This window comes from Punica granatum, chromosome 3 (genome assembly GCF_007655135.1).
Source record: "Punica granatum isolate Tunisia-2019 chromosome 3, ASM765513v2, whole genome shotgun sequence".
In the NCBI taxonomy this organism is placed as follows: Eukaryota; Viridiplantae; Streptophyta; class Magnoliopsida; order Myrtales; family Lythraceae; genus Punica; species Punica granatum.
In genome coordinates, this window is record NC_045129.1 from 14,802,401 (window position 1) to 14,812,358 (window position 9,958).

Consider the following 9,958-nt stretch of genomic DNA (forward strand, 5'->3'; position numbering starts at 1 on the left):
TATTCAGATTTGAGTTGATTAGTTATTTGCTTATAAAATGAAGCCCAAAAGTACAAGTTGCCAGGCGGTGGTTAAATGTGATTTTTTTGTATTCATCTTGTATCTTTTGGAGAGTAGGAAGGTTTGTAGGGTACAATTTTTTATTTTTCTAATATTCAGGCTGTTCTTTGGAGAGGCTTATCGTGAAAAAGTAATTATAAAGTGCATATGTAATTTTAATGTGGTATAATATATATTATTTCATACATTATTGGGCCAGATGCCCTTTTGCTACACTCCACAGCTATTGGTGTAAATTCTAAGTGAAGTCACTTATTTTATATTCTTATGTTCGCTAAATCAAATTTTTAGTAATCTATAATTTTGTATTTTGTTTTGTTGGTTTTGTTTGTTCCATATATAAAAGTTCTATTTTGCTTTCCTGAAATTACAAGAACATCCATGTATTTTGTAGGCATGGTTCGAGTGCGGTCATAATTCCAAAACTTTTAATTTATTCAATGCATGAATGTATCTGCTCCTTTTTGGAATGCCATTGTTTTGCTTTTCCTGTGATTATTTTCCTTAGAAATTTGATTGTTTTCAGGTACTATTCTTTTTTGTAGATTCCTCTTGAAAATATTGGAGTATCACGCCAAAAAACAAAATTAATAACAAGAGGTAGTGAAATAAGCATTAGAGAGTATTGCCACCAAATAATTAATATGAGTAACTGTATAAGATGGAACCTTCAAGGTATGCTCTTCCATTTTCTAATTGAGTTTTCATTTTCGTGTAATTCCAAGTCTACAATAATAATAATTCGACTGCAAGATTTTGTGTAGTAATTTCAAGGTGGTTATCTGTATACTATATTGCTGAATATTGTGATTATTATATATGGATATAATTTTCTTTTTTTTTTCCCCTTGCTGGAGTCTATTTAAATACAAGCGCACCCCAAACTCGTACATTTTTTTTGTTCAATTTCTTGAGTTCCAACCTTTGTAAATCATCATTCTATTTCCTTTAATTAGAGTATAGCATTGAATTTATGCATTAAAAATCTCTGTAGTGGTCTTCGCAATCATCCGATGCGCACTCCGTTTGCAATAACAGAGGATCGACCCTGCTTCAGAAGTGGTCGAGCTACATTTGGCGTGACAATTCATACTCGATTTGCGATCTTGCCCAAACTCTTTCTTCCAAAAAGGCATGCGTTCTTTCTCTATTCTTCAATTTCTTCGTTCTTCTGCAATCGAGTGCCAATGGTAAATAGGGGTTTCGAATTTGGGATTTCCGGTAAGGGGGAGTCAATTGAGCACGCCAGATCGAAGAAGAGAAGATGACCTAAACAATGCATTTTCGGGTTTTATGGACGATGAGAATGGCGTCGCTCTTAGCAAGTGAATAAAAATTAATTTTGTAATGGTGTTACGTCCATTTCAGCGCCACGTGGAATTTTCATCATTCTTGGCATGCGCAAATGACAGCTAAACCAAAACGAGAGATGGAATGGAAACTCAGGGACGAAAATGTTGTCAAATTTCTTTGAGAGACCAAAACATTGGCAGAATGATCTTCCAGGGATCAAATTGACAGTCTTCTCAACAATGATATATATTATCGAGGAGAATTTAATCCAGTGAGTGATCGCTCAAGAAGAATTCCTTATACATTCTTATTATTGGTTGAGTGAAAGTGGTGTAGATGCCTTCTGCCATGGTTTTACTCCTCACGTCGATGAGGTTTCACATTAAATTGTCAGTTTTCTTTTGATATTTTTATTGTTGTGATATTAGATAAAATTTCTCTATTTTATCGATTTCCAATAAGGTTCAACAGAATAAGAGATGGTTGAGTTAATTTCTCTTATTCCGCACAACTTGGCAAAATTTTGGCTATTTGCATCCTTTTCTTTTGTTGAACAATAAAAATTAATGTAAGTAGAATTATACGTTGAGTGCTTCCAGTTATGCACTTTGAAAAGTAAGAATGGAAGATTTGTTTTATGTGAAAGATTACTATTTGCCAATTTTTCCCACAGAGAAGCCTAAAGATAACAGTAGTAAGTAGTGAGTAAGTAGTGGATTGTGATGCATCGACAAGTGTATAAATTCATTAGGTAGTGGGTTGAAGAAAATGCGTTAAACTATGTCACTGGGGTAAGCCATATTAACGAGGAAACAAACTTTCAAAAGTTAAGGAGTAAACGCGACTTATATGCACGAAGTTACTGGCTCTGAATAGAAAAAGTATCATCATAGAAACAACCATTGCAAAATCAATGCTCGTCTTGCTTGCCCATTTTTGGCATATCAAATATAAATCGTAAAGTAATTTCTTACACTATAAAAGAGTTCACTTTATGTTTCAAAATAATTTAACTGACAAAACTTTAATAGGCGGTGATAGATACAACATTTTTCATATAATCAAATGGCTTAATGTATGCCCACATTACTTCTCCGAAAGCTACGACATGACATAATTATACAAAAATATCAAGTTGATTCGGTACTGTAATCTTTATTATCCTTTACCAGGAACAAAATCTTAGTAAAGTTGTCAAAATATTATTGACAAAGGTGACTTATTAAATATTCTGCAACATGTATATATTACACTATATTGAAGGTTATCTACGATGTATATTTAGCCAAGTGATGGTTTATTTTGGCTGGTATTGATCGAGATTCCTTGAACCTAATAACAAGTCATTTCTTTTCGGCAAAAGTAATCCAGTAACCATTAAGAAAAAACAAAAACTTATATGGTAAATGAAGAAAATGGATAATCATGGAGGAGGCACTTCCTGCCATTCATGGCCTTGTATAATTCTCCTATAAATTGAGCTATTCTCATCATTCTCCTCCATTCAACTCAAGTTTTTTGAATTTCTAGTTTGCAAGCTTTCTTTATCTTACAATCATTAACTTTGAGATTTTAGTTTGGGATCCTCTATTTCTATTTTCTTTTTCATGTAAAAGCTATCTTTGTTTGTACTACTTACATTTTTTATGATTTCATGTGTTTGAATTGAACGCAAAATCGACTAGGTCTAAAAATATAACATCTTTTTTTAATGGAAAATGTCCAAATAAATCACAAGCTAAACATTTTTTCTGCGTGTTATCACAAACTACACTTTTTATTTGTAAAATGCACAAACTTTCATTATATTACGCAATTTATCATTCGTCCATGATTTTGTGCAAGAATTTGACGTGGCAAACTGAGGGAGATAAGCTGGCTAACGGAGTGCTGACATGTCCATCTATTTTGCATGAGCTGGGATTTATGTGGGGCCCACAAAACGAAATCTCCTTTTTTACCTCCTTTTTTCTTCTTTCAACCTCTCCAAATCGAGGGCAATTTTTGGTAGATCCATTTTGGGGGTAATTTGGGGCACAAATCCCACGATTTAGGCCATACAATTGAAGAGAATAGCTCAGAGTGAAATTGGGGAGTGACTGGGCTATGGGAAAGTGAAATTAGGGAGCGATTTCTCCCATTTTTTGATCGGCCATTCAAACTTGAAGTTCGATTTACAATTTCAGATTGAACTGGCTACGAGCACTGGGTCGATTGAAGCGAAACAAGCTGATAATTCTTTGCAATCTGGACATGATAAGAATTGTTATCACCAGTTCAAAGTTGTGGTTTTAACTTCGTCGAGCTACATGAACCTAGAAGGAGATTCTTGGGATTCAAATATTGAAAGGTATGTGAATTTAAGGACCTGAGATTTATCTTACATTTTTTATGATGAAGATGAAATCTTTGATTGACTGTTTGTAAATCATATAAATGTAATTCATTGTTGTTTGATAATTATGGACCAAGAGGATGATTCTAAGTTCTTCCAATGGATTGATCCCGATGATAGCCCCCACAGAAAGCTAGTGATGCGATCTTTGATTCATGAGATAAATGCACTGCGTGAGCAAGTCAAGAAATTGCATGAGGAGAAAGAGCTTAACCATAGGAAAATCTCAGCTCGGGAGGTTAAAGTATCAACACTTCAGTTGAGGAACATTGTGTTAGGAGATAGATAAGCTAACTTTGTGGTTGCATGATGCAGAGAAATCTGACAAAACAGAGGGCAATGTTTGCTCATGGGCTATATTGACCATTGTTCTGATAATGTTTTCTAGTTTTCTATTTGGTGGTGGCAAAGTTGAGCAATGAAGGCTGTTGCCTTACATATGGAATGGTATGAAGATGGTTTGACTTAGCTAGTGTTGTGTCTTTCCTGAGAATGGAATGTTGATAACTATTTAGTTGTATATGGTTCTATATGCTATGTAATGGTATTATTTATTTGTTTTCTATGTAAAAGGCTTGTCATTATGAATGACAAGTCCAATTGCTCTTTATTTTTGAGTTTCTGTTGAGATAGATGAAATATAACTTGTAAAGAAGTATACTCTCCATAAGATGCACCAAAGGACCTTGTTACTGTCTTCATAAAATGCACCAAATAAGCATGTCACTGTCCTCACATCATATACTCATACCCATTCCTGACCTTATTACTGTCTTTACAAAATTCATGAAAGAACACAAGTCATATATGCCCTTTCAAATTTACTAACCAGCAAATTAACTGCACAAAATGGTCCATTAGTTCCATGAATGGCCATATACACCAATATCTAAACAAAATGCATACTATCCATCAAATAAATACACAAAAACATTCAATCACCACAAACTCCACAAATTTCATAATCCACTTCATTTTTGTAGTGATTTCTTTGAAGCCCGGGGCTTCTCCTAAATGAGGCATTAGTGTTGTTGTTGTTGCTCTGCTGAGTCCCATGTGGCATTGTCTCGTTCCTTGAAGTTGTCAGTTGAGCACATTACTGTGGATCTTGAGGCCTTGGAGTTGTTGTGGTATTGGTACTCTGAGTACCCTGTAGCTACATCTGAGGTCTTGGAGTGGATATATTGATGCTCTTGGTTGTAAATTGCCCTCCATGCCTCCCCACATAAGAAGTTCTAATTTGTTCATTAGGCATCTATTTGTCCAGCAAAGGATCAAACAAAGGATCATGACTAATTATCATGAGATTGCATGATATAACATAAGGAAGATAACATAATGAGAAAGCCTAAATCTTACATGGATAAATAGATTTCCTGTTTCAATACTGTGTAGTACTCCATGACTTTTTACAACTTGTCTCAATTCTTTATATACTGTACTCTTGAAAGATTGAGCGGTTGCAGATCAAATTCACTGCTTCCACCAAATTGTGATTGCATGTCCATATTCCTCTTAATGTGTTGGGACAAAAATACAACTCATTATTAAAAAAAATTGACCAAATTACGAGAATGCTTTGCATTAATTCATACTTACAAGTAGTTTTGATCGAGCATTTCCAACAGGTCTTTCTTGATTGACCTAAGGTCTCTCTACAATAGTTCTTTTCTGATTGACCAGAGGTCTCTCTACAACAGGTCTTTCTTGGTTGCGAGCTTCAACATTTGCAATCCATAGTCCTAGGCTTCTAACGATAGTAACTACTTATTAGATCCATGAAAGATAACTTGATCATCACATAAATATGAATACCATAAATGATACCTTAACTGGTCCTTGATCATTAACACGGGTTGTTCCATTTGCATGTTTATTTGAAGATGCACTAACCTTTCGAGGCCTTCCTCTTTTCTTCACCTATAGTTAACATATTTTCTTCGTTATTTCATATATGACTAAAATAAAAAATTATGACTAGCTCTTCAAAAAGCTCCATCGCGGTGTCCACAGACATAACTTGCCTTGCATAGGCTTTTCTAGCACTGCTGAAGAATCTGCCCGAAGCCTTCCCTCCAACAATCACGTTGATCACCCCGTCATGGGGAGTGCCTTTGCACTGGATGCTTCGCTCTCTATCAATCCTATCTCCCCGTCGCTCATCCTGATGATAGGGACGATATGCACCCCTCGACCTCTCAGCTCCTATGTCCGAACCCTCACACTTCGCAAGCAACGACCTCCTTAGAGATGCCCTTCGTGGCGGACTCCTCTCATGCCCGTCACCCTGCACAAAGCCCTTGAGGTGTCCCTACTGGATGAGCTTCTCTATTGCCTGACCAAGCTTCCTACATCTATCTGTTGCATGGTCATGAGCTTTCCCTTATGGTATGGACAAAACTTTGACTTGTCCCTTCCAAAGCTTTTCCCCTTCCTAGAAGGCGGAGGTGGTTTCAGTAAGCCCAGCCTCTCTATCTCATTCAGCATTAGGGATTGCTGAGTTGTGAGCGGGGTGAACGAATCTCTCAACAGACCCTGTCTCCACTATTCTTTGGGCAACTCCTTTCGCTTCTCCCAGAATTTTTCCTTTGCCTTTTTGTCTGGCATTAAGGCTTCCTCGATCGTCATAAACCACTTAGCCCTTGCCGCTAGGTCAGCGAGATCCATCACTGATAATTATGAGGTTCTTCTTCAGGTCCACATTCCTCAGACCCTAGAAATTGGAGATCGTCTCGCGCAGAGTAAACTCGTGTACCTCTGCGACAACACCAAGTGCGAAGCAGATCTCCATCCCGCTGCTCCATTCCAAACAGATAGTTGACATCCTTCTCGATTCACTGCGTTCCTACAAACCCCTGCACAAACGCATCTCGAACTGCTCGAAGCTTTTGATGGTGCATTGACCTCTTTTGGTATCAGCAGGGGTCGAAGGTGTCACCATGGCCAGTAGCAGCTCCGCAGGATGAGAAACTCTTCTCCTTCAACACTTTCTTCTCAAGAGACTTAGAGTACTCTGATCGAGCTGAGCCTGCAGGACAATTAGGAGGGTCCTCCTCCGACTCTCTCATCTCATCCATGATCATCTTAGCCATAGCATCCTTATGCTTGACCATGGCTCAGACTTCCGCCCTATGGGCCTCGGGAAGGCTGTTGATTAGCTGCTCATCCTGATCAGGGGCTAGAGCAAGTTGGACCCCCCTGCTACACCTGGAGCGACCCTAGGGAGTTGCAGATCATTCAGAGGGTGATTCGGACACTGATTAGCCCCGTTATCTCCAGGGTTCGCCCTCGAATTAGCTTGGCTCCTAGTCACGACCATCCTTGAGGCTTCGATGTCTTCAAACACAAACAAGAACCAACAAAAGCCTAAATTGGCCTAATTCCCACAGGCGGTGCCAATATTATAGACCTGTGATTCGGGTTGAATCCACGTGTGATCCTCATGCTCTCAAACAACCTACAGAAGGGGAAGATCAGGGCGGTGGCCCAATTTCCCTCTCCGACACTCAAATCAACTTAGATTCTCGCAAGAGTAATAGTACATAAAATGTAGACAATAGGCGTACCTTGATATATATACATGATCATGAAGATATTCATTACCTTACTCAATGAGATTCTTGATATATTACTCGGATATCGTATCTTCTCAAACCAAGAAAGATATTTGGGCTACACACCGACCCGGGCCAGCGCTGTGATGCGCTGGGCCCTCGCTAGGCTCCGCTGGGCCCAATGGATCTTCACCTCTTAGTGGGCTTCAGAGGCCCTCATGGCCCATTAGGTGTCGGGTCCAAAACCCGGTCCCTAACAAAAATAATCCACATCTAAAAAAATGAAACTCTCTAGAACCATAATTCGGTGATCTTGGCTGCTACCATATAATGTGAGGAAGTTCTAATCAAATTACAATAAATAGGAGAATGATAGTTAATTGCTTGAGTAAGTGACATAAATTTCTTTATTGTAGCACTTTTATTGGTTATTTCTCATAATCACCTCATTATGAGCAAGGAGTATTTAATATCTAATATAATGTTATGTCAAAAACAAAAAAGTTTTAAAAATAGATACTGTGATCTCAACAATTATAAATATTCTTCGGCGAAATATTATCAAATGACAAGTAGGTTGATTGAGTGTATATATATATATATATATATTTATTTTATTTTTTTTGAGGGACAACCTAGTTTAAATTTAATCAATCATTGGGAAAGAGTGCCTGTGAAGAAGAAGGGCGAGAGAGAGAGAGAGAATGGGTTCCCAAACTGCAACGCAAATTCCAGTGATAGATCTCACCGGAGAAAACTCGAAGCCAGGCTCCAGTTATTGGGTCTCCGCCTACAAAAAGATCAGGCAGGCACTTGAACAGCACGGCTTCTTCGTGGCCGAGTACGATAAGTTACCATTAGAGCTTCATGATAACATCTTGTCAGATGTAGCTGAGTTGTTTGAGCTCCCATACGAGACCAAAATCCAGAACACGAGTGATAAACCTGCCCATGGCTATATCGGAAAGATCGCTGCCATCCCCCTTCACGAAGGCATGGGAATCGATCGTGCTACGCACTTGGAGGAGTGTGAAAAGTTCACCAAGCTCATGTGGCCTTCCGGAAATGACCGTTTCTGGTATAATCAAATCATATGTACTCTTTTACTTGAAATTACCATGTCAACTACAATAACATGACGTCCACGTTAAATTTCTATCGCCTTTGCTCTAGAAAATAGTAATATCATATTGAGGGTCATGCCAGGCGCCCATAAAGCGGGCTGAGTTTAATCGGTTCATGTGGGATGAAATAATCTATGGCGTCCTCGAATCTTGATTTAGCTTCCTAATTCCTAACTTGATCTGATCATCTAGCTAGTCTTAATTCTTTGGTCTTCTATATGTTCTTTGAATCCTATTTATTTGTTTATTTATTTATTTTTAATGTTGCTGCCTTTAGCGGAAACGCCCACAATTACTCCAAGCTGATGGCGGAATTGGAGCAGATGGTGGTGAGGATGGTGTTTGAGAGCTACGGTGTAAGTAGCTACTACAATGCTCATGTAGAAACTGCCACCTACCTTTTGCGGTTCCTAAGCTATCAGAAACCGGAAATTGATGAGGCCAACTTGGCCTTCGTGACCCATACTGACAAGAGCTTCATCTCCATCCTCCACCAGAACCACGTCCTTGGCCTCGAGCTCCGAACTGCTGATGGCAACTGGGTTGGCTTTCGCCCATCCCCCACATCTTTTGTCATTTTGGCTGGTGATGCTTGCATGGTTTGTATGTGTGACATTTCGTTTGATCGTCCTATCATTTTCCACAGTTTCGAAGCTAGATTTTCTCTACTTAATCTATGCTTCCTTGCATATAATTCCACTTGAATTGAATATATGTGTGTAGGCATGGAGCAATGACCGGGTAAAGCCCTGTTACCATCGGGTGATAATGAAAGGGAAGGAAGCAAGGTATGCACTTGGATTCTTCTCGTTCCAGCGCAATAAACTCATAGAACCACCGAAGGAGCTAGTCAATGAAGATCACCCTCTTCAATATAAGCCGTTCGATCACATGGGACTTCTCCAGTTCTACGATTCCGTTGATGTTCGTAAAAGGGCAGAACACACCATGACGAAAGCATATTGTGGTGTTTCAACCTAATTTCTCAGGGCAACATTTTTGTTGCATTAAGCGGATAAGAGCTGTAATAATGCATTCTACTGTGGTGGGTGGGTTGGGGAAAGCTGTAATAACGCAGGGTGATGTTACTCTATGGACATGCTATGGTGTGGTAATGTGATATTTCTAGACATAACACAGTGTTGTTTTGGAGAGTACAAGTCATTATGATATATAATCTTTTTCTGTCACAAGAGGTTAATGTGCCGTATAAAAATAGAAAGTAAAGCGAAGTAAAGGTGCCTACATAGGTCCCACTGATGATCATCGAACCCGGGACCTTTTGGTTGCAAATCGGTGCCCTTATATCACTGCGTGAAGACCCTTTCCTTCGTTATGATATAATTTTCGATTTAGCAGTAAATTTTTCCTGACTATTTGTTATGATCCATTTTGCTAGTATACAATTACATGTCTACATGTAAGAGAAATCCAGTATTTTATTTTATTTTATTTTATTTTATTTTTAATTTTGGTTAATTTTAAAAAGAACATGTAGTATTTTCTCTCTCCTAATATAGCCAAAATTGGAA

The 9,958-nt window shown here is 38.4% G+C and overlaps 1 protein-coding gene across 3 annotated transcripts; it reads left to right on the forward strand.

Annotated features, from left to right (window-relative positions):
- Positions 1-7,963: 7,963 nt before the first annotated feature.
- Positions 7,964-9,619, forward strand: LOC116199246 (2-oxoglutarate-dependent dioxygenase AOP3-like). 3 transcript variants are annotated; one of them, XM_031529545.1, is made up of 4 exons: positions 7,964-8,380; positions 8,704-8,782; positions 8,924-9,025; positions 9,150-9,619. In XM_031529545.1, exons 1-4 carry the CDS (start codon positions 8,007-8,009, stop codon positions 9,405-9,407), a joined length of 813 nt encoding a protein of 270 aa, XP_031385405.1. In that variant the 5' UTR covers positions 7,964-8,006; the 3' UTR covers positions 9,408-9,619. The 3 variants fall into 3 exon arrangements, with proteins under 3 accessions (XP_031385405.1, XP_031385404.1, XP_031385406.1); XM_031529544.1 differs by having other exon boundaries at positions 8,704-9,025; XM_031529546.1 differs by having other exon boundaries at positions 8,704-9,029; positions 9,150-9,290.
- Positions 9,620-9,958: the final 339 nt, after the last annotated feature.